Source organism: Equus quagga, chromosome 3 (genome assembly GCF_021613505.1).
Source record: "Equus quagga isolate Etosha38 chromosome 3, UCLA_HA_Equagga_1.0, whole genome shotgun sequence".
NCBI lineage: Eukaryota > Metazoa > Chordata > Mammalia > Perissodactyla > Equidae > Equus > Equus quagga.
Genome location: NC_060269.1, coordinates 19,731,507 through 19,756,742, shown reverse-complemented (window position 1 = coordinate 19,756,742; position 25,236 = coordinate 19,731,507). Strand labels below are relative to the sequence as shown.

The 25,236-nt window shown below is 35.8% G+C and overlaps 1 protein-coding gene across 2 annotated transcripts; it reads right to left on the bottom strand.

Annotated features, from left to right (window-relative positions):
* Positions 1–8,534: 8,534 nt before the first annotated feature.
* PLK4 (polo like kinase 4) lies at positions 8,535–24,234 on the bottom strand. Of its 2 annotated transcripts, XM_046655574.1 has the most exons (16): positions 23,998–24,234; positions 23,247–23,342; positions 22,409–22,504; positions 22,213–22,327; positions 19,714–20,740; positions 18,990–19,090; positions 16,614–16,750; positions 15,683–15,787; positions 15,193–15,295; positions 14,045–14,194; positions 12,932–13,065; positions 12,742–12,833; positions 12,447–12,594; positions 11,196–11,336; positions 9,572–9,678; positions 8,535–9,159 (listed from the first exon to the last, which is right to left on the bottom strand). In XM_046655574.1, the coding sequence occupies exons 1-16, from the start codon at positions 24,025–24,027 to the stop codon at positions 9,057–9,059; spliced, it is 2,685 nt and encodes an 894-aa protein (XP_046511530.1). In that variant the 5' UTR covers positions 24,028–24,234; the 3' UTR covers positions 8,535–9,056. The 2 variants fall into 2 exon arrangements, with proteins under 2 accessions (XP_046511530.1, XP_046511531.1); XM_046655575.1 differs by lacking the exon at positions 11,196–11,336.
* Positions 24,235–25,236: the final 1,002 nt, after the last annotated feature.

Genomic DNA, 25,236 nt, shown 5'->3' with positions numbered 1-25,236 from the left:
TGTACCTAACTTCAGGGTAATCGAATAGTGATGAGGGAAAGTTATTTTCTGTAGAAGAATCCACGCTAATAAAAACAAAGGGAATAAAAGAACTAGACATCTCCATTTAGCAACCTCTAGTGAAAAAATAGAAATGGGCAATAATCATCAATGAACGCTAAAACTACTAGGTGAAGGGTGGATGAGGCTGACAACACCTGAACCCACTGGTCATTCTTAACATCATTAAAAGTGGGCAAGCATTATGTATCTCCTGATTCGATGCAGCGAGAAGTACACAGCACCACCTGTGAAATGTTCCTGCCTCCCAAAAATTGAACTAGGATCAAATCACGCCAGTTTACAGGAAACACAGAGGATAAACAAGTGAAATGCTGCCCCTAGGAAGTAATCATCTAAACCCAAAAGGTCATATATTCTATAGACAAATGATCCAGTTTCTTCAAAAAAAAAATGGCATGGAAAAAATAAAGGTTAAGAGATCAGAAGTCATAGATGAAAAGAAACAAGATAAATCAAATGCATTACATAGATAATTTTTTGGATCCTGTTTCAAACAAACCAAATGTAAAAGGATATTTTTGAGACAATTGAAGACATTTGAAACTAGACTCAATATTAGATATTAAGGAATTATTGATAATTCTGAGATACATGATAATAATATGGTTATACTTTTAAGATGTTTTTATCTGTTAAAGATACATACTGAAGAATTTATTATAGAAATTATATGATATCTGAGATTTGCTTCAAAATACTCCAGTTGGGGAGGGGTACCAGGTGGAGGATGGATGAATCAAGATTGGCAAAACATCTGTTGAATTTGGTGGCAGATACATGGAGATTCCTAACCCTCTTATATCTGTATTTTCGTGTGTTTTTAAATTTCCACAATTAATTTAAAGTGAGATAATAACATAATCAGCTTTGTATTTGAGAATGTTCTGGCCGCAGGGTGACGTATGAGTTGGAATGGGATGTAGAGGACATTTATCATGTTTGTGGCTACTCTTCATTTCCTGATGACCCTTCTCCATTTGCAGAATTTCTCATACTGAACCTCTCTCTTCTTAGAGAGAAGCCAAAACTCTCTCTCCTCCACCCTTGAAGCCAATGCAAGAGCATGTGTTTCTAGCGCTGCCAGTAACATGCCTCCAACATGATATTTCATGAGGAATTGAGCAAAAAGAGGAAGTGAGCAACATGAACAAAATTGACTTTGGGGAGGGAGCAAGGCCAGTGGCTAAATCCTGGAGAAGGCAGTGGCAGGACGTCCAGAACCTAGTCCCCTAGCTTCAACAGCACAGCTGTGGGATCCATGCTGAGCAGGGGTGGCAGGGTCTTTTCTGGGGCAGCTTTTGCACTGTGAGTCAGGCATTGGTCCTAGCTGCAAAGCCTGAATCTCCATCTCTCCTAGAGGTCCTATGAGTGAATATCCTTTAATAAATCTATGCTCTGCTGAAACTAACTAGGTTAGATTCTGATGTGTGCAACTAAAACCACTAACCGATATAGGGGGCAAGAAATGTTTGGAGACAAGCAGGACGTTACTGCGGTAGTTCAGAGGAGTAATGCTGGTGACTTGGACTAGGGAGTTAGCGGTGGAATTGGGAGTTGAAAGCACATAAAATAAATTTTAGAGTTAGAGGTGACAGGATTAGTTAGGTGATTAGACGAGGTAAAGGGTGTTAAGAATGACTTTCAGGATTCTAACATGAACAGCTGGTAATACAGATGCCATTTACTGAAATAAATACTGAAGAGGAACAGGAAAAGAGTGCAGCTGAACTAAATAATATTCTTATAGACAACAAAGGCATGCCAGATAAATATGCCCAGAAAACAGAAAAACCGACATCATTATAAAATGAGCTGAAAGAACTTATAAACGGAAACTTGAAAAAATTACAAATCATAATTAGAAAACCTGAAAAATGAGACTTTCTCAATGAATTTGAGAAATAAATCAATAAGAAATGAAAATACTGTTGTCAGAGCTCAGGAAAGAATAAGAAATTTAAGAAATAATTTCAGACAAGAAGACCAAGTTAGAAGGAACACAAGAATAAATAAGATGCCATGAATAACTTCATAAGGGAAACAAAATATGTAGCAAAACTAAAATAACAGAAATAAAGAGATAAAAATGATTCTGGAGAAAATGATGAATATAAAAACTAGGCATAGGTAATTTAACATACATACAGTAGAAGTCCATGAAGAAGAAAATCAAAGCAACAAAACAAATTCTGAAAACTACAATTCAAGAAAAATTTGCTAAAACAAAACTCAAATATCCATATGAAAAGGGCAAACCAAGTACCTGGGAAATTGACTCAGAATGGTCTATACTGACACATATTCTATTTTAAATAAATAAAACTCTCCTGATAATTGATAAAAAAAAATGAGTATCCAGTCAAAACGGCTGTTACTTATAAAGAAAATCAGATTGCAATCAGACTCTGTGATGCCACTTTATGCCAAAAGTAAATGGAATAATAACATATTTAAGATATTTAAAGAAAGGCATTGTGAACCACTATACCCAGTCAAGCTGACCTTCAAGCATAAAGTCGACAAAGTGTTATCATGAAGAACTCAGGGAATATTGTCTTCATGAGCTGTGAACAAGCTTCAAACAATCAAGACAATAACAGACTGGTAGTGAGCATTTGATACATTACCTCTAGAACCAAGACTAAATGACGGAAAGAAGGGTGACAGAATATATAATGAATATATAATGGTTAAGTATTCTGATGATGTTATAGCAAAATTATGCAAAAGGGGGAAAGAATGGGGAGAGTGGAATAAGCTTGTTATCTTTATTGGTATTTATTGGGAAAGAAAGGATATTACTTTAAATTTAGAGGGAAAGGAGCAGAGGAAAGAAGTTATAAGATTTCAATGTTGCTCATGCTAGAGAACAGGTGGTATGTAAAATTAAGGAAATCAGTTATTATAAAAAGGTATTACTGTAGAGGTAACCAGTATAACAAGAACAAGTTCCCTAAATCCAAAAGACAGACAACCACAATGAAAGAGCTTACCAAAGAGACTACAAAATGAAGAATTACACATACATATAAAAGACATATAAAATATAAAATATATATATAAAAGAACACAACAGAACTATACAAATCATTCATATCAATAAATGTAAACAGGGGCTGGCCTGGTGGCACAGCGGTTAAGTGCACATGTTCCACTTTGGCACCCTGGGGTTCGCCGTTTCGGATCCCAGGTGCAGACATGGCACCATTTGGCACACCATGCTGTGGTAGGCATCCTACATATAAAGTAGAGGAAGATGGGCATGGATGTTAGCTCAGGGCCAGGGTCCTCTGCAAAAAGAGGAGGATTGGTAGCAGTTAGTTCAGGGCTAATCTTCCTCAAAAAAAAAAAAAAGAAAGAAAGAAATGTAAAGAGGATGAACTCGTGTTTTATAAGAAAAAGATTTCATCCTGGCTAACAAAGCAAATTTGACACTAAGCTGTGCACAAGAGACATTCCACTAACAGAGTCAGAAAGGTTAAAAATAAAATGCTGAGCAGAGATCTTCCAGGTAAATGCAAATTAAAAGAAAGCGGGGAGTCCGCATCTTGATCTCACAAAGCAGAATTCAAACAAAAATAGTCAAAAGGCACCAAGGGTACTTTATTATGCTCAACGTTAAAATTACAAAGAAAATACGTTATTAATTTAATATCTGTGCAATCAACAAGATAGCAAAAACTTTCATAAAGCAGAAGCTACAAGAAATGCTGTTTCATCACAATAAAAAATTTTAAAAATCTGAGTTCATAAATATATCAAAGACAAACACCTTATCAGTTACCTTCCTTTAGAGGTTGCTAGAGCATCAACTCTTTTTATTCTGAAAACTAGTAAATAAAAGGAAAAAAAAATGAAGCATTTAGCCTGCCTTTTCTATATCATCTTTATTTCAGGTTAACCAAATAACCGATCTCAGAAAATTCAGAAGGGATGATGATGATAGAATATCACCATTTTGTAATCCTAATGAAATCATGACTCTAGGTTAATGACCAGTAAGTGTGAAAGACACATAAGGAGCTTTATAACGAGTAGGTCAGACTGACAGCTCCCGAATCTGCTAATCAATCTTAATATCACAAAAAGAGGCAATGAGATTATATATTCTTATAGTAAAAACAGTACCAGGTAAGAACTATTCTGGTCTCTCTCTCTCCCCTACTGGGGAGCAGGGGGAGGTGGCTGCGGGGGGTGGGGGAGAGAACCTAAATCTAATCAAGCTTCTACATCTTTTGGAAAATTCAGTAGATGAACATATTAAAATGACACCATTGGGATGCAATTAGTTAAATCTAGAACATGAGAAATGCTATAGAAAAATGACTGTTTCTGTATGATCTCATTTATAGGTGGAATCTAAAAAAACCAACTCACAGATACAGAGAACAGACTGGTGGCTGCCAGAGCCCAGGGGGCAGTGGTGGGGAAAATGGGTGAAGGTGGTAAAAAGGCACAAACTTCCAGTTAGAAGATAAATAAGTTCTTGGATGTAATGTACAGCATGGTGACTATAGTTAACAATACTGTATTGTATATTTGAAAGTTGCTAAGAGAGTTGATCTTAAAAGTTCTCATCATGGGGCTGGCCCCGTGGCCGAGTGGTTAAGTTCGCGTGCTCCGCTGCAGGCGGCCCAGTGTTTCGTCGGTTCGAATCCTGGGCGCGGACATGGCACTGCTCATCAGACCACGCTGAGGCAGCGTCCCACATGCCACAACTAGAAGAACCCACAACGAAGAATACACAACTATGTACCGGGGGGCTTTGGGGAGAAAAAGGAAAAAATTAAAAAAATCTAAAAAAAAAAAAAAAAGTTCTCATCATAAGAAAAAGATTTGTAACTGTGAGGTGATTGATGTTAACTAAACTTGTGGTAACCGTTTCACAATATATACATATATCAAATCCTGTTGTATACCTTGGACTAATACAATGTTCTATTTCAATTATATGTCAGTAAAACTGGGGAAAAAAGATTGAAATCTATCAACCAAATACAGTGTGTGGATCTTGTTTGGGTTCTGATTCAAACAAACCACCTAATTTTTTTTCCTTTTTTGTAACAATACCAGGGGGACATTGAACACTGGCTGGATATTTGATATTATGCAATTAAGACTTTCTTTTTAAGTGTATCTAATAATGACATTGTGGTTGTTTATAAAAAAGGTATGTATTTATAGCTGCAGTAATATGATGCCTGAGATTTGCTTCACAATAATCTGGCTCGGAGAGAATAAAAAGTGGTATAAATAAAACAAGATTTACCGCACGCTGATAACTGTTGAAGGCAGGCAGCGGATACATGTGGGGTTCATTCTACTAGTCTATTCCTATTTGTATGAACTTTCCATAACAAAACGGTTTTAAAGTGAAGGACTAAAAAGCTGACTGGATGGGGCTGGTTCACTTTTAATTTCCCTGTAGAATGATCTGGGTGGGACATTTGTTGGGGGAACTCCAACTTTCCTGGTAGGCTAGACAGACTTTTCAGACAGAAGTCTCCAAGAACCGCACAGTGGCTGCCTGCATTCTGGGAGCTAAGGAGGCGGCGGCTGAGGAATAAAGGTGGGGGTGTCTCTGCATTCAGCATCCACTATCTAGTGTCACTTAATCCCTCTATTTTCAGAATGGTACCCACCCCCTCAATTTATCCCTGATCCTCGTTCATAAATAATTCCAGATGGAGACATATAAATCAAACTTTCCACATTATAAATACAGATGAAAGGTAAAACAATGTTTTGGAAGGTAATCTAGAGTATCTTCACAACCTTTTGTGTAGGTAAAGAAATACTAAACAACGAAAAAGGACTAATCATAAAAGAAGGCTGTGAAATCGGACTATATTAAGGTTGAGAATTTCTGTTTATCAAGAACTACTAAGAGAGTGGGAGCCTAGAACGGGAGAAGATATTTGCCATATGTCAATAGACAAAGGATACATATCTAGAACTCTTAAAAATCACTAAGAAAAAGGGGCCAGCCAGGTGGCACAGTGGTTAAGTTCACACGTTCTGCTTTGGTGGCCGGGATTTGCTGGTTTGGATCGCGGGTACAGACCTACACACTGCATGTTGAGCCATGCTGTAGCACGTGTCCCACATATAAAGTAGAGGAAGATGGGCACAGATGTTAGCTCAGGGCCAGTCTTCCTCAGTAGAAAGAGGAGGATTGGCTGCAGATGTTAGCTCGGGGCTAATCTTCCTCAAAAAAAAAAAAAAAAATCACCAGGAAAAAGCCAGACAACCCAACAGAAAAAAAAATAAGGAAAAGACATCAACAGGCACTTCACAAGAGGACAAATATTCAATAAACATGTAAGATTTCAACCTCTCTAGTAATGAGGAAAACACAAATTAAAACCACAATGATACACTATTCTACATTTGTGAAATTGGCAAAATTTTAACAGATCATATCAAGCACTCATGAGGACGTGGAACAGTATTAACTCTCATGTTTTGCAGGTGGAAGTGAAAAAAGCAGACATTATCTATCGAGGTTTGAGAGACCCAAATACAAGCCAGGAAATTCACTTCTAAAACTCGAGAAGCTTGTGTGCACGTGCACCAGAACATGTTCACAGCAATACGGTTTTTACAGCCAAAATCTGGAAACAACCCAAACGTCCATTAGCCATGTAACAGATACACTGGAAAACTACACAGCAACTGGCCCAGACAGAAAAAGATCAGAGGGCTTAAGAGAGAGATCTCCAAAAGGAGGAAAAAAGGGAACAACAAAAAAACACAGATAGATTACCTGATGTGTTTGAGCAAACAAAATAACTCCAGAAAAATCCTAAATTGTTTAAGAAATGTAATTCTTGTGTAGCACATAGCTTATTTGAGAATATTTTCATAATATAATAATGTAAACACTGACTACTGATAAACTACCACCGTACCACTCTCTGGAAGAAAATCAGCAGAGAGAATAAGAGATTAAAGGAAACTCAACCTGAAAGGCAAGAAAGGAAAAAAAGAACAGCAAAGTAAATACAAAGCACAAAATAAACTGGCAGACATAAATGCAATAGAACTGTAATGACAGAGAGTAAAATATATCAGAAATGACAATAAATAAACAAAGTGGACTACACAGGTTATTAGACTGGATTAAAAAATAAAACTCAGCTATAGGGGCCCGCCCTGTGGCCGAATGGTTAAGTTTGCGTGCTCCACTTCAGCAGCCCAGGGTTTTGCTGGTTCGGATCCTGGGCATGGACATGCCACCACTCATCAAGCCATGCTGAGGCAGCGTCGCACATGCCATAACTAGAAGGACTCACAACTAAAATATACAGCTATGTACTAGGGGGATTTGGGGAGAAAAAGCAGAAAAAAAAAAGAAGATTGGCAACACTTGTTAGCTCAGGTGCCAATCTTTAAAAAAAAAAACAAAAAACCAAGAACTTGCTTCTTTAAAAAAAAAAAAACCAAAAACTCAGCTATATAAAATGTATAAGAGAAATACCTGAAACATAAAGACACATTAAGACTGAAAGAGAGAAAAAATACACGTAGCTCAATTCTGTCAAAGCAAAATGTATTTGAGTCCTTAGCCTCCAAAATTTAGCCCAGAATTCCTTTATTTCCATTTACAAAGGGAAACTCATTTCTGATTATATTTTTTTCTCTAATAGAAGGGCTTACATAATTTTCTTTCCCAAAGTTGGATTACTAATGTATTAAAATGTGTTAATTCGAATAGATATTGCCAAATTACTTTATCATTTACATTCTAATCAACACCTGAGAATGCCCTGCTTATCTCAGTACTATAACTTTATTTTTTACCAATCTCTTTGATAAAGGGAAATGATTTTCTTGTTTTACTTTTCCATTTCTCCAACTATAAATGTAGTTGAGCATATTTCCTTTTGATTCACTAAATAGATTCCCCCTTTTTTGAATTATCTGTTCATATCTCTTGTCCATTTTTCTATTGAGTTGTGTTTTTCTTATTAACTTTGCAATTTATGTTGCAAATTATTTTTCTCACTGCCTTAGGCAAAAACCTCCAAAACAACGCTGAATAACTGTGACACTGGGCATTCCTATCTGTTAATGGAATAAGCTCCAATATTTCTCTGATTAAAAATCAGCAGGAAACATTAAATAAACAGTCTTTATCACACTTAAGTAGTTTCATTCTATTCCTATTTTACCTTGAGTATTTCATTAGGAATGGCTGTCCCAGTATCAAATATTCTTTTTCTTCATCTTAATTAATTGTATTGTTAAGTTCTTCAGTGTTAAGATGTTTAACACTAAAATATACAGATATTTTCAGATAGGGGTAGAGAAATGATGTATTTACCATCTGCAAAATTAACTTTTCAAATTTAATTGGCTCCTCCTAAACAAACAGGAAACAAAATTTAAAAACAAGTTTACTAGTAACTTATTTTAAAATAAGTATTTAATTGAATAAATCAAAAGATAAAGTGACTTATCACTGTATTTATTTTTTTATAAAATGCATTTGCAGAAATGTTTCCTCAGAAACTGGTGCTACAAAAATAAATATAAAACAAATATACACGTTTACATATGTTACTTGTAACATAAATACACATTATTTACATGTTCAAAAATTCAAAAAGTCCAGCATATTTTGTCCATGATTCTCAACATGTCTGAGAAGTAAGGAAAACAATAAAAGCACAATCATACCACACACCATTTATATTTTTGCTTTTAAAAGATTGTTCAATACAAACATATGAACACAGTAAGTTTGGGGGTATATGTTCTAAGAGCAAAGTTAGGTGTCCTATTTTAATCTATGACCACTACATTTTATAAGTGACTCAAGTGTCATTCTGTTTTGTTCCCTCATTAGAATACATCCATTATAGTATAGATTAAAATTCTCTTTTATAGAAGGCTTTCTGAGGAAGTTATAGTAAATAAAAAAAGTCACTTTACTTGAAAGCCAACAAAAAAGTTATTTATTAAACTTATATATCTAAAAGGAGCTTTCATCAGTGAAAACCAGGAGTTGGATTAGAAAACATCAAAAGGATGGAAGAAAGACATTGTAATTTCTGTTTGATGTATTCTGGTAATTTTTCATTTTCTCCATACCTAAGAGAAGCAAAAGAAAAAAAGACAAAAACATAACTTAATTACTTGGTTCATATGAGAGTATCAAAAGGCGCATTATATTTTTCAGTAATTCTTCAATGGCAAGAGGCACTTCAGAAAATCATACAAAATTATTCATTAGAGTAGATACCTAAATCAAATTAAGCATACCCAATTTGTTTCCTTTTAAATAGACCAATTTCTAAATGTATTTAAATAAAAAAAAAAATAGATTAAAAAACTTGAATTGACATTATAATTTAAAACAAGCTGAAAATCTGTATTCTTCATTAAATTGAAGGCCCTAATCTAAAGAAAATAACATAACTTTATTAAACCATTTATTTCAACACACAGAGAAAACAAAATTATAGCAAAGGATTGAGTCTCAGCCATTATTTTAAGAACTTACCTAGTTGTGTGACCATTTGGGGATGTATAACTGATAGAAGACACTCCTGCCTGGACAACCAACTGGGACCCATCATTAAACTGAACCCACACAGCTCCAGTAGTTAACTAGAAAAATAACAAGCATGCAAAATTACTATACGGGAGAGGGTTTGAAGTTCTTAAAAGGCACTCATGTTTAACAGGTTTTTCACATAGTTAGAAAAAACCAATCTTCCCAGGTTAACTACAAATTTGGGGTTGTGATGGTAGGAGCATTGAGAATATTCATGTCTTTTTTAGATTATTCCTTTAATAGCTAGGGCATTATAATATTAAAATTACTCTAAATGAATCTCATTTCCCATTCGTTTCCACTAGGGTAACTCAATAGTTTGTTTTTTGTTTTTTTCCACATAGTATTTCTAACCAAGAAGACATTTAGGAAATAACCAAAGCCAACACTTTCTTAAATTAGGATTTCCCTCTATTCTTTGTCCTTAGACCACAAGACTTTCTCATCTGCTTGAGAACATTACATCTTAGTCTTTGAAATTTGTTCCTTAGGCACTGATATTTTTTACAATGTGCCACTCCAAAGAGAGTGCGAAGAAGATGTGGACATTGGAATCAAGTAGACCTGGGATTCTAACCAGACGCTGCCAAATAATGAGTAGGACTGTGCAAGTCAATCAACCATCATAAGCCATAATTTTACTATCTATAAAAGAAGATAACATCAACTTTACCAGGTTTTATTTTGGGGAATAATGAGACAACGTAAGTGAAAATCATGGTACCACACAGAAAGTACTCAACAAATGTTGAGCTCCCTTCCCTTTATTTCCTATCCCCATAAAGGTCTAGGTTGCATTTTACTTCACTGTTAATTTGAAATTACATGTGCTATGCTCAAAAGACTCTAAGCTTCAAGCTTTCAGACAGGTTCATACCTACATAAAATTCTGTAAGTTTGAAACTAAATGTGGACTTAACTTTTAAGTGCAAAAATCCTTTTCTGCCAAATGAAAGTTACTCTAGAAATATAGATTACAAATAGTCTGTAAAACTTAAAATGCCCTAGACATCATTCTTAATTCCTAACAATAAGCCATTATCATGACCTCTACTGTAAAAATAACTGGCAAAAATAGGTCATGCAGGCCCTAGCAGGCAATCTGTCATCAACAAGATCCAGAGTTGTCCAACTGTATACAAATAAAAAACGCAGGGGCTGGCCCAGTGGCTGAGTGGTTAAGTTTGCGTGCTGCACTTTGGCGGCCCAGAGTTTTGCCGGTTCGGATCCCGGGTGCAGGCATGACACCACTCATCAAGCCATGCTGAGGCGGCATCCCACACAGCACAACCAGAAGGACCTACAACCAGAATATACAACTATGTACTGGGGGGCTTTGGGGAGAAGGGAAACAAAAAAGAAGAGTGGCAACAGATGTTAGCTCTGGTGCCAATCTTAAAAAAAAAAAGTTAAAATTTTTAGTGATAGAATCAATATACAAAAGGGTGTAAAAACTTACTTGCAAAGAGAAATTTTTAAAATAATTTCTATTTTTTGGTAATTCTTTAATCATTGTGGAAACTAAAGAAACTCATACAAAGAAAATTCACCTTCCTTAAAACCTTCTCACCTGTGTAGCCCAACCAACATTTTTCACAAAAACAGACTTCAAAAGTTGTGCTGATTTAGGAAGACAATCGTTCACACCACTAGGAGAGATGTCTGTTGCGGAGGCCAGAGCTGTGGCGCCAAGTCCTTCACCTGTAACCGTCTACAAACAGAAAAGACAGGGAGACGCTATTCCTCAGCATTTTCATAAGCCAGCTTCAGCAAAAGTAGAAAATGACTGGATTTTCATTAGTGTAAAGTAATATTTTAAAAACAAAATTAAAATATAACCACATAAGGAATAAAGTTCAGTTTTAAAGTATTAATTAAAAAATATATAACCACATTATGGAAAACCAGAAAAATACAGAACAGAAAAAAAGTCATACAACTGCTATTTTCATTTGGTAAATTTCTTTTATCTTTTCTCCCCCCAAGGTATAATTTTTCATAGCTGCAATTACATATGTATGTATGTGTGTGCAGGTACACAGGTAAACGTACTACACACACAGATCTATCTCTTTAATGCTGCATTTTTCTACATTGCTATATAGTCTTTATTAGCAGGACAGTTCACTGAGTAAAAATATAATAAGTGTATTTAACCATGAGCCTATCATGGATATTAAGGCAGTTGCTATTTTACTAGAAAAAATAAAACAAAATATATATTAATAGAGTTAGCTTTCTCCTAGAGGGATTAGGTTAGTCCTCACTGAAGAAGCATTTAAACTGACACAAGAAGGATGAGAAAGAATTAGCCATTAAGGGGTTGGAGAAGAGTTCCAGGTCAAGCAAAGAGCATGTGAAAAGGCCCTGAGATTAAGAACTAAAAGATGGCTTCTGAGGCTCAAGCACAAAGCGTGGGGTAAAGTAGCTCAGGATGAGGCTGAAAAAGTAGGTAGGTGATAGTAAGGCCACAGTAAGGAGTTTTTTTTTTTTAAGATAGGCACCTGAGCTAACAACTGTTGCTAATCTTTTTTTTTTTTCCTGCTTTTTTACTCCCCAAGTTCCCCCAGTACATAGCTGTATATTTTGGTTGTGGGACCTTCTAGGTGTGGCATGTGGGACACTGACTCAGCATGGCCTAACGAGCAGTGCCATGTCCGCGCCCAGGATCCGAGCCAGCAAAACTCTGGGCCTCTGAAGTGGAGCGTGCGAACTTAACCACTCGGCCACGGGGCCGGCCGCAGGAGTTTTAATTTTCTATCAAGGGCATCAGGCAATCACTGAAGAGTTTAAAGTACAGAAATGGCATATATTTACTTACAGAAGGACTAAGTATCGGCGCCTGTTTCGAAGAAGCAGCACTATTTATGATCATTCTATTCAAAGATGGTCTCTCTCTCATTGGGTAGTTTGGATCCACAGAAGGAGTAGGTGATAAGGCCTTAGGTGAACTAGTATTACCAGGTTTTCTGAAGGAGACAGAAATGTCCAAATATGTTCCCTTAAAGCTTTCAATTTATAGAAAACTAAAGAATGTTCATAATGTAAACATCAAACTATTTTTGTAACATTTCCCATACATTTCAGCCATATTTAAAAATTTTTCAAACATTTACCTTCCTATGATTATTGGGAAAAAGGGAGCACCTCCACTTTTGTTTTCCTCTTCTGAAATTATGGATTCTAGTGCTAAACAAATACGATGACCCTATTTCAAAAGAAGAGTGCTTTCCGTCATTGCTTCACCTATGTCATTTGTAATCATTATTAACTGGTACGAAAAACCTACTACAAGGAGCTACGTACCTCATTAGCATGGTCCATATAAATTTTTAGTTCCTCTTTCAAGCTATTAACTTCACTTTCACCTTTTAAGGTGTAAGATTTCCCAGTCTTTTGAATAACATGAATTAAATCTTCTGTTTTGTGTATCTTTGCTCCTTAAAAAATAAGAAAACTATTATCATTTCTTTAAATATTCCTAGATTTATCTTCAATATCATACCAGTACATAATGGCTCCTAGGATTAAGGTATCATTTATCTTCAGTTGTTGACCATTAATAAAATGAGGCTCTCAAAGTATTCAAAACACAAAGGCCATCCATTTTTCTCTCCTGCATATATCTGGCTTGAGTCTAATACTTTTATGATATTTTAAAAAATCACTGCTCTCTTATAAAACACAACTGAACGACAGCTATAACTATAGGTGTACTATGTGAGTGTATGTGCTATGTGTCCCTTAAAGGAGGGAGCTTTACAGGTTAAAAAGTAAATCATCTTTATGGAATAGATATAGAAAATAAGATTCTCTGGTTCAACCTATCCTTTTGCCACATTTATAATTCTTATAATTTGGTATATGTCCATTTAAGTTTCTAATAAGAAATAGAATATTGTTTATTTCACATGATTTTTATACTATCAATCCGGATGTTTTTAAATTTGAGCCAAAAAGAGAAAGAGGACTAACATACATATTAGAGGATAAACAAGAAAGTATATATAAATAAATTTTGATTAACATGATTTGACATACAGTATACTGCACTACATAATTTATTTATACAGATACACACACACACACACACACACAACGTATATACAGTCATGCGTTGCTTAACAGCAGGGATACATTCCGAGAAATACATCATTAACCAATTTCGTCACTGTATGAACATCAACAGTGTATTTACACAAACCTAGATGGTATAACCAATTACACACCTACACTACATGGTACTAATCTTATGGGACCACTGTTGTACATGTGGTCTATCACTGACCAACACGATGTCATGCAGTACATGACTGAATATCTTAAAAAGCTGCTGTGTTGGAAATTAAAAAAAACAACCCACAACTACTAAATTATGAACTAAAGGGGAAAAAATTACTGTTTCTAAATGGTACTTACCATCATAAAACCAAACCTCAAAATCAGCACCAGGAGAATTCTCCATCAAAACACATTTAGCATATCTTGTAAAATAAGTGATTTTGGGAGATTTAGATCTTACAAGCTGTACAAATCTGGAAGCATATTGATATTTTCGCCAGTACTTTTCTAGGGGAAGAAAAAACACAAGCTAGTATTAGGGAATAAAGCGTTGACTTGATATATAAATTCCATAAAAGTTTAATATTTATTTCTATTCTTTCTCAAAAGCTCAAGCTGATAGGTTAGTAATCTCAGTACTAAAATAAAAATATTTTAGAGATACAAGTCTATTATTTTAATGAAAACTAAAGATAGGATAATAAAATTCCGAAGAAGCATATAACAAAATCCAATGACTTGTATCACGATTATTTTAAAAATCTCTTTCTTTGAATCACTGACTCATTATAAGTAAGGTAACGATTCCAGGAAAGTTTTAACAAATGAAATGAAAAGATTTCTACCTGAGATATCAGAACCAAATGCCTTTCAGGGAAAGAAAGTTCTGTTTATGTTAGTGAAGAACAGTTTTACAGTCCCTATATACAAAAGTAAGTTTTTGCAGTTCCCTATAACTAGGGTCACTTACAGTATTTAAATAGTCTTGTCTACCCAGTTTTTTCCTAACAGGATTAGATGAGATAGGTTTTCTTGATGGTTTCTAAAAGTCACCTTGGTGAAGTCTTACTATTTAGTATTTAATTCCCCAGTCCATAATATCCAGAAGCTGCACTGGGAGTCAAATATGGTTAACCACGACTATAAATGATTGTTTATGTAGCACGGTAATAATTTCAAAAGTCAAAAACTGGTTACTTTATGTTGAATTTTTAACACGGTTCTAGACAAATTAGTAGCTAAACAAGTGTACAAATTATATTCGTGTGATATATGACTAACATTCCAGAGTTAGTTTTTACTTAAATAAATAGAATACAATACAATTAAAACACAGACTATGAAGAAACACTGGATTGGTAAGGTATCACCAGAAATAAAGTATGAGAACATGACCTGCGGCCTGACTGAAGCCAAGATATTTACAATCTATGATATCCAAGTATATAGACTTTCTGTATACATCAATCCACTTTCTAAATTTACTCCCTGGTAAGCTTACATACCTGGTAAAGTGTCAAAGCTGTACCTACTGATGTTGTCAGTAGGAGGGGGTGGTCTCTCAGCAAGAGGAAAACCTCTCCCATCATTTGGATAATAAATAGTGATCTGCCAAACAAATTGTTAAGAATTCTAATTATATGCCATAAAGTTAGAGCACGATATTTTGTTACTAATATAATGAAAAGAGCTCATATGTAATATTAAATACTATTTCATTGAAAATGCTAAATATTCTCTAAAAGTACTTTTTTTGCTTTTTAAACTAGAGCTTAAAATTTAGATTTTGTGACTAGTTATAATTATTTTAAAAACCACACAAATTTATTTAAATATGTATAGTATTCTATTTCAGTTTCTGAATTCCAGAGACACTATCATATCAGGAAAACTGATTTTTAAAAACTTTAAAGATACCCTTATAGAATGAATTGGAATGCTAAATGCTTAAGCGATGATCAGAATTTGCAAAATAATAAAGTAAATCCACATTACCATATTTCCATCACTAGATATTTGAAGAACTTCTTTCACATATTCTTGAGATGTAAACTCCTTTAGAAGCTCCACACATACCTCCTCTGAATCAAGTATGCTCACCTGAAAGACAAAACTAAAATCACTAACAATTCTCTTGTTTACTAAATAGCTCTGACATATATAATACTTAAAAGTACTTAACCATGGCTGAAACAAAAATTAAAGTCAAAACCGAGGTGCTTCACGGCAACTGTCTAGACCAGAGGTGTATTTGAGCACAACTGTGAAACATAAGGAGCAAAGGTAAGAAGATATAATGAAACGTGAAATGATAACCAGTGAGTAGAATAAAAGCAGAAGGTAGGGTGGAGAATACGTACTTTGACAAGACAATAGCAAGCCAAACAAAGGCAAGACTGGGTGAAATGGAAAACAAGGACAAACAGGAGGAACATGGAATTAAAAAATAAAATCAGCATTCCCAATTCACACACATTTTTTTAAAACTCTAAACTTCATTTTGTGCATATTCCTTTTCTTTAAATAGCTTCAGATGTTAAAAAAAAGTTCTATTTCCTATTTAGCCTTTTTGATTTGAGACTGGATTAAATGTAGAAACAATAAAAACAAAATTTAGTGATAGGAATTGTGAATAAAATAATATTTAACACAGTATTTAGCCAGTATTATTTTTCAATGTTTTTCATTATCAATAACTTAAAATTCAAAACTTGTCAGTATCAATTCACCATTCTTAAAGTAGCCAGAAGGAAACAAGAGCTATTTTTCCATAAATACCTGTCTCTTTTCTTTTAAATGAGTCTATCACGTACATATCAGAAGTACAGGGACATATTAAGGAACTAAAAAAACATCATGTTTGATAGCAGAAATCAGGTACTCAAGGAACATACCATATAGTAATTTAGAAAAATAATACACATACCACAGCCTTTTTGGTTTTCTGTCTGATTGGTTTTAACCTGTAAGCAGTCAAAGGAGACGTAATGCTTCGTAACGTATGTTTCTGATAACCCACTGGTGGCTCCATATCCCTAGTCTTGCTTTGTTCAGAAAGAGGATCTAGGCCAAAAACAGATTCTTGTTAAATTATCTCAGTCACATATTTCATGGTATTCAGCTGTTTTGCAGAATGTGCATTATCAGAAACATGAGGGTTCTTTTTGGCTCTTTTATCAGTCCAGACATTTCTTGACGTATCCTGCAAATCTGGATGGCCCTGGAAATCTCTGTTCGGGCTAAAGCTGTGGTGCTCAGTGGTCCCTCTTAAATGAGCTACAATATAGACAGAATAAAGCAATCTAGTGAATAATTACGAAGTCAAGTCTACACAAAACAGTGTCATGCTGGTATTATTCTAATAGCACTTTTTTTTTTTTTAGGAACAAAAGAAATCTAGTAAAAAAAACCAGCTCATAAGTTTTCTAACACTAAGCAGTTTAAGATATGATTAATAAAAGAGTGAATTTAAAAAAACATTTTAAGCCAGACTGCAAAGAAATATCTTTAGTATTCTGAAGATTAAGAAAGAAAAGATAGTAATTAGTTTTTCAATCAAGGCAAAAACTAGTCACCTAGGGTCACCTACTAATTCTAAAACAATTAACTGCCAACGCTCCAACAAATACAGATTTGGGAGTTCTCAGCTAATCATTCTAGAAAACATATAAATTTACTCTTTTTAAGCTAAGGACTGCCTATTCCATCTCTACTTACCAAATATGCAACTAAAAGCAAAAAATACTATAATATATGAAATAGCTTTAATATTATTAGTATTTAATACTACAAATGTATTTGCACCCTCAATTTTTAAAAGTTCTTGTTGAACTTTACCCAATTATACTTTTAGAATTCACATGGTAACATTATTTTTGTAAGGCCCTTACAGTGATTAGACTATATAAAACTCTGTAAAGCAATTTTTCAAATGCTAAACTCTAAAAATTAGTATTGTAATTTTTTCCTTAAATGACTTTTTAGTGTTTTTCCCCCTACTCCTATTTTGACAGAAAATATTTTGGACCAAATAATAGACCTTAAAATTGCAACAGCACTACTAGATTATTATAAATAAGGCTATTTTTCCATCTCAGACATGTCTATGTTACCAAATAAAAGTATTTATAAACACAATAGAAGGTTAAGTGCAAGATTAAGGACATGACAGTATTATAGTTTAAAAAACATAGACTTGTATTATCATCTTCAGCAAGCACAAATGAAAAGATTAATTCTTTTGGGATGTTGAAAATAACATATATAAAAAAAGAATAGACTCTTGCGGTGACATAACAACTCTCTGCTTAAATTACAGCCATATGACGCACTCTTTGTCTGAGGTAACACAATACTTAGGCACAAAATGATCTCCTCCTCTCCGTATGTTTCCTTTTTATTCTTTTTCCATCCTTATTTTTCCAACCCATTTCTATGAATCTGTCATGTTCATTAATAAGAAATGTTTGACTTTCAAACTCTATATCCAAAAATAATGACTTGGGTGACAGCTGTTTAAAAATGTTTTGGTTTTAGTATCTGTATACTTTAGTATATATGAGGTCCCAAGGGTAAACCATGATGTCAACATCACCTTCTACTTAAAAATAAGGTCAATCATCTCTTTTGTTTTTTTCATTTTTTTAAAGTTTTTTTTTTTTTTTTCCTTTTTCTCCCCAAAGCCCCTCGGTACATAGTTGTATATTCCTCATTGCGGGTCCTTCTAGTTGTGGTATGTGGGACACTGCCTCAGCTTGGCTTGATGAGCAGTGCCATGTCCGCACCCAGGATTCGAACTGACGAGAAACACCGGGCCGCCTGCAGCGGAGCACATGAACTTAACCACTCGGCCACGGGGCCAGCCCCAAGGTCAATCATCTTTTAATTATTTTATAGGCACTGACAGTAGGTGCTTATTACAGAGAGGCTGCAAGAGCAGAGGGGTTAAGAGTAGTCTCTGAGGCAGACTGCTTGGAGGGGAATCCTGGCTCCTTTACTTACTGGCAGGGTAGCTTGGCAAATTAAGCTCTGTGCACCACAATTTTCTCATCTGTAAGACAGGGCTAATAACAGTATCTTCCTCATACGTTTGCTGTGAGAATCTAATGAGTTGTTAATACATGTGAAGCATTAAGGACAGTGGCAGATATTTTAAATACTCAAATGTGTTAGCAGTTATTATTACTATTACTGTAATAGAGTTTATTGAAAATGTATTTTCTTAAGAAAACCCAAATAGAAACTGCAATGCTTAAGTGTCTAAGTCATTAATTTTTTATTAAATGCTCCATTAAAAACTCACCTTTTACTTGCAGATTCCCAAACCACTGTTGCACCATTTCAGTTTGAGACATCTGGTCTGGAAATGGAAAAGGAGTTTTTCCTGGACAAGGACGATTGGAACTAAACAAAGAACAAAAATCTCATAAACTAATAAAAAATTATCATGTAATAACTTTTCAGATAAAAATATTTAAAAAGGGAGATATCTTCTGATTTGAATACCTGAAATTGTAGAATAACTGTAGAAACAAATATTTCCATAACTAAATTGTGTCTAAGAAGCTAAACTCCCATGCTAAAATGCCCATGGTATTGTGACAATGTTTCTAACATGGCTACTGCCCTCTTGCAATTTAAGCATAAAAATCAAAGATCAGAAAAATAAAAAAATAAACACTTACAGTAACTAAAAAACTAGCCTGCAAGACACGTTTAACATATGATACTTTGCACTGGAGATTTGCTTCATATAAAATTAAAAAATGAAACAAAAAGTTCCCGAGTATTAAACACATATTACAAACATAATCATGAGCACATACACTCACTTGCAAAGAGATTCTTAACTACAATTCAAAATCATCATTCTGATTCTCTTCCTAATAATAAAAACCATAGTTAAGAAGTACCCCAGGAACATCTGACGACATTAGAAACACGGTAATCCCCCTTAGTTAGATGCAGCTTCACGTTTGAGCTACTATGTTTATCAAAAAATAAAATGATTTTGATAGTATTCTTACAGTGCTTGATCATTATCAGGTCTTTCAAAAGATCCAGAACTATTGGATGTCTTTTCTTTAAAGAAGTGAAAAATATTGACATTGCTGTTTGTGGGTGAGTATCGTTCTTCATTTTCATCTACTCCTGATCTTTTGGATTTTGAAAGCACTTCTGCTGAGTGACATCGTTCCATTGTATACGTTTTTCCTGGAGACTGACTGTTAGAAGTGCCAGATCTATCAGAGGAATGGGCTCTACGAAGGTAGCGGGAATGTGGCCTTTCTTCTGCATCTTGGATTACTCTTCCCCTTCCACTATTACTGATTTCTTGTTCTTGATTTCCCCACTGAGTATAAAAACTGCTTCCATCTCCTGAAGAAGAAAAATCATTTGCAATTTTACTCTTTGGAAAAATAGTCATTTTATTTGGGAGTGGCTGACCAATCAAAAGCCTTCTTCTTTCAAATAAACTACCACTCATACTGGTACTGGAAGAAGCCGTAACAGCAGTAGAAATGGTGGCATGTCCACTATCAATTGAGTCTTCCACAGTTCCTAAATCTTTACTTTTTGTTGAAGAATTCCGGGACATAAAAGGATGCTCTAACACTGAAGACAGACTTAAACGATCTGCTGGGTTTCTACGAAGTAAGTGGTGAATAAGGTCCTTGGCCTCTCTTGACAAAAAAGTTGGCATTTTGTAATCTGCCAATACTACTTTATTTAAGGTGTTCTTAACTGTGTCCGTGTCAAAAGGTGGTCTCCCAGTAAGCAACGTATAAAACATACAGCCCAAGGACCAAACATCAGATTCAAGACCATGTGCACTTCGAGTTGCAATCTCTGGTGAAATGTAATTAGGAGTTCCACATAAAGTATAGTGTTTTTCATGTGGCATTTTCAATTGAGTTGCCAGCCCAAAATCGGCAATCTTGATGTTCATATTACGCGTAAGTAAGAGGTTAGAAAGCGTGAGGTCCCGGTGTAATATACCATGAGAATGGAGATATAACATTCCTGTGATGATCTGGTGCATGAAGTGTCGAGCTGTTAGAATGTAAAAAATAAAACAATTTAGAAAATCTGGAAGATTCAGTATTTAGAATCTCAAAATTCAGTATTTAGAAACCCAAGTACACATGCCAGAGTATTACATAATACTGGCTTGCAGCTTAGTTTTGCCAATCAAAATACTACTCTGATAATTTCATATTCTTTAATTCCTGTTAAGACAACTAGGCATTCCTTTTAATCTTTATCCTTTCTAACTGATGATTTTCTATATAGTTATGGGAAGCTTAATCTTATTAGCAATCGAAAGAGACTAGAGTAATTATGGTAACCAGAAGTCCATAGCAATTAAGAGAAAATACTTATAAATGCACAACAATTCATAAATACATTCTAATTGTAAAAAAAAAGCAAGCTAAAGCTCCTCTGATGTCCTCCCAAACTCTCCCAAAAAGTAATCATTAACATTGTGTACATATTCTTTTATACTTTTCTTCTGTGTGCCTACATACATTTAAATCTACAGAAATACATTGCAACAAATGCTTTTAAAATATAAAAATGGTATAAAAATATATAGTTTCATTACTTTTTCCCCAATTCACATTTCTTGGAGATATTTCTATGTCAGTACACATAAATCCCCACTTTATTTAATTGCTGTTGATGAACATTTGGGTCACTTCTGATATTTCAAGATTACAAAAAATATAGCAATAAACATTGTTGTACATGCTTGTTTTCTTGTGCATATGTATGTGGTGCTTCCTTATGTTAAATTCAGGAAGTAGAATCACTGAACTGAAGAATAAAATTTAGTATTTTAATATCATGCCAAATTGTCCTTCAAAAGGCTATATTTCATGCACATCCTTGTTAACATTAGGTAGTCTTAATCCAATGAGTAAAAAAATGGTACTCATTATTTTAGCTGGCACTCTTATGATTACTATCGAATTTGAGCATCTTTCCAGGTTTACTGGCCATTTGTACTTCTCTTCTGTGAACAGTCTGCTTACATCCCCTGCCCATTTTTCTACAGATGAAGCAATTTGATCATGAGTTGATAGTTTTTGGAAGCTGACTGGTAAGTTGATGAGGGCTCATTACACTACTCTCTCTCTGTTTGACATTTTCTATAATAAATGGTTTCAACAGTTGTTTGTGATTCACTTAGAAACTACTTTATAGTCATCAATAGCATTCTAAAAAGCTCATCTCTAGATCTGAAGGGATACATACTAAATTGCTACCAATGACTTAATTTAAAATGTGGTTTGGGGGACAGATGGATAACAAATTTCTGCTTTTACTTCTGTAATGCTTGAATTATTTATAGGAACTAACGGCTTTTATAATTTTGAGGGGAAAAAAGTCTCCTTTTCTAGCTCAAAGTAATAACTGAAACAGTTTCACTAAATATTAAAAGTAGCACATTCTTCAAAACTACACTTCAAAGAGTAAAATTTATAGGTACAGGAAAAAAAACAAGAAAAGCAGCTGCCTACCTTCATTTTCTGAGAATGGTTTCATTCTGTTCTTTAGATACCTGTTCATTTCTCCATTATGGCACATTTCTAATACTAGGTACACATAATTGTTATCTTCAAAATAGTTATACAACTGAAATGTAAAAGGGCATAATAAATTATAACATACAAAAATTCAATGTCCTTGGCCACTTCTATAAAATTTGTATCTTACCTCCAAGATAGAAGGATGCTTCAATTGGCAATGTATTTTCACCTCATTTTGGACTCTCTGTACCATTCCAGCTTTGTACATGGCTTTCTTATCTATCTAAAAATACCATGAGATTTAAATGTTGATGATAAATTTGCAAATGTGAAGTTTTCAAAAATAACTTTGCAAAGAGAATGTATACTTTAAAATATTCTGAAGTCCTGTTACTTATTTCCTTATGAGATCAATTTACTTTGTTGTCTATTTTCCCCATACACCTAGCAGAGTACTTGGCAGAGTGAGCATTCAGTATGTTTGCCCAATGCATTCTAATACCCTCTCCCAACTTAAAAAACTTAATAGCACAACTATCATACCGATAACAAGAACAAAAATTTAGCCAAGCTTTAAAACAAAACTTCCCTTCCCTCTCCCTATTGGTTTAGATGAGCGATTGTTAATCCCCGGATGAGCTCCTTTCCTTATGTTACTATTAGACTCACCTCTAACAATCAAGAATAATATTTTAGACTGTTACAGTGTAATACAGACCTATGCAAAAGCATACTCAAATTGTTCTTCGATTTCTACTAATTACTCCATTATGCATAAGAAGAACAAATACCAGGTCTACTGAACATTAATGAAGATAAGACACTTATTTAAGCATGGTCAAGGATCTAAGATAGCCTTAGGTTCAATTGCTGGATGTGGCACTAGTGTCCTCTGCCTAAGCACTGGGTTCTTTACACCCTAATAATCAAATAAAACGCTGGTACGTAAGGAGTTTCTGACGTCTCAAGTCACCTCTATAGTTACTTGCAAAGCAGAGGTGAGAAGCTGATTAATATATTCTTACCATTTTGATTGCAACTTCTAAACCAGTGTGAATGGACTCAGCTCTGTAGACACCAGCAAATGATCCTTTACCAAGCAGATTTCCAACTTTAAAATCCTTAAAAGTTAAAATTAAAGAATATGTGTGATGACTCATAGAAGTAGAGAGAAGAAAAATGGGGAGGAACTGGAAAAAGAAGATAAAATAGATCGGAAAGGGAATTTGAATTCAAAATTCAAGCTGGTATTACACCTCGATACAGCAGAGGTCTAGGGTGGAAAGCATGTTGATGCCTTGCGGGCTCCCTGAGCGGCCAGGCTGGGTTCCAGATTGAGCACCCTACCGATCTGCTTCCTCACTCTCAATGCAGCCTCATGACCCTCCTCCCACCGCCAGCCAACCCCTGGGAGCCGAGGGCCTGGTGGGAATCCCGCCGCAGCTCCCGCCGGAGGTAACCGCCATGCCCTCGGAGAAGGGGGAGGCAGCGTCGCCCCGCTCTAGCGCGGCAGCTCCGGCGGGATCGCTGACACGAAGCCGCAGCGTCTAGGGACAGCAGGGCGGGGACGCGAAAGACCCACCTGTGCCGCCGCCCCCGCATGTTTGAGGGGCGGGCCGCTCCGCCCCCAAACAGCCGGGCCCCTGGCAGTTGGGACCCTTCCAAAGCACCTCGGCGCCCGCACCGCAGCCGTTAGCTTCGCCCAGTCCCCTTCCCGCAGTGGTCTCGAGTGCCGCCACTCCCACCCGCCCGGCTGAGGACGGCCTAGTCTTTCACCTCGATCTTCTCCCCGATGCAGGTCGCCATATTTCCAGGCCCCGGCCTGTGCTCCCCGGATGAGCTCCTTTCACGCAGTCCCTTCGAGGCAGCGCTCCGAGCAGCCAGCCGTTCTTGGCGCCCATCAGGCTTGGCTCTCTAGGCCGCCCCTCCTGGCGACGACGGCACAGCCACCGAAAGGCCTCCCGGGCACCTTCCGAGGCCTAGGCGGCGCCTCCGCGCCCTCATTTTGAAAAACTCGCGCCGGTTGCCGTCCAAGCAACGCAGGCGATGACGTAACGAGACGGTCGCTCCGGAGAGGCTGCGCCGGGGCGCGCATGCGTGGCAGGCTCTGCGCTGCTCGCCCAGGTTTCCAGGCCTCAGGGCGGAGGGCCGGAAGTGCTCTGGCCGCCTGCAGCTTGGGGCGGAAGCGCTAGCGGACCAGCTCTTGAAGACCCTCGGCTGGCCGACGCATGAAAGAGCTAGCCTGAAGTGTGACACGTTTACAACTGTTGCGTTAGTCACTTCATGGTCTGCAAAACTACTTTCAATTCTGTAAAGGGTTTTAAAATGATTTTAAAATTAGAAATGTTTAAACTTGACAGAACAGCACAGGAAAAATGTCATCACCTGGCGTAAAAACACTTTAGGCCTCTATGCTTAATGGTTTTTCATAACTGTAATGAATGTGTACAGTGCTTGAAGAAAATGAACTCCATTCTTTAGTGTGGTAAATTCTCCTTAGGTATAATAATGTCATTTGTATAACAACTTATATTTAAGAGACATCATGCGCGTTATGATATGCATTGATCAAAAGACAGCCCTATAAAGGTGGGATGATTCATCTTTGCCCATGAGAAAATTGAACTACTCCACAAACTTAGATCTTCTGTTTCTAAATCGAACATTCTTTTCTTCTATATTAATGGATATATCAAGTTGACTTAAGATTGTCTACCTACAAGCTGTAAAAAAAAACCCTCTGTTCAGAGAAAAGTCAACTTTTCCCCTTCATTTCTGAAATTGTTTCTTAAAGGTTGTATGTTATAATGGCTGGGCGGTTGGTTCCAGAATCCACTCTTCCGATTAGACTTGCTTTTGCTTTTGACTTTTCAAAAGTACCTATAATTTACTGTTGTTGTTTGTAGGTCTTTTGGGGAAGTATTTATCCTTTATTCCATTAGTATCAGGTACTATGTTGACTTTTTTAAAAAGACAGTTTTTCTAGAGCAGTTGTAGGTTCACAGCAAAATTAAG

Coding starts and splice junctions, on each gene's coding strand:
- PLK4 (XM_046655574.1), bottom strand. CDS start 24,027: ATGGCGACCTGCATCGGGGAGAAGATCGAG. Junction 19,091..19,713: donor CCTGATAATGATCAAGCACT/GTAAGAATACTA, acceptor TTCTTTGTTTAG/TTCCAATCGTCCTTGTCCAG. Junction 13,066..14,044: donor TGAGGTTTGGTTTTATGATG/GTAAGTACCATT, acceptor TTATTTTTTAAG/GAGCAAAGATACACAAAACA.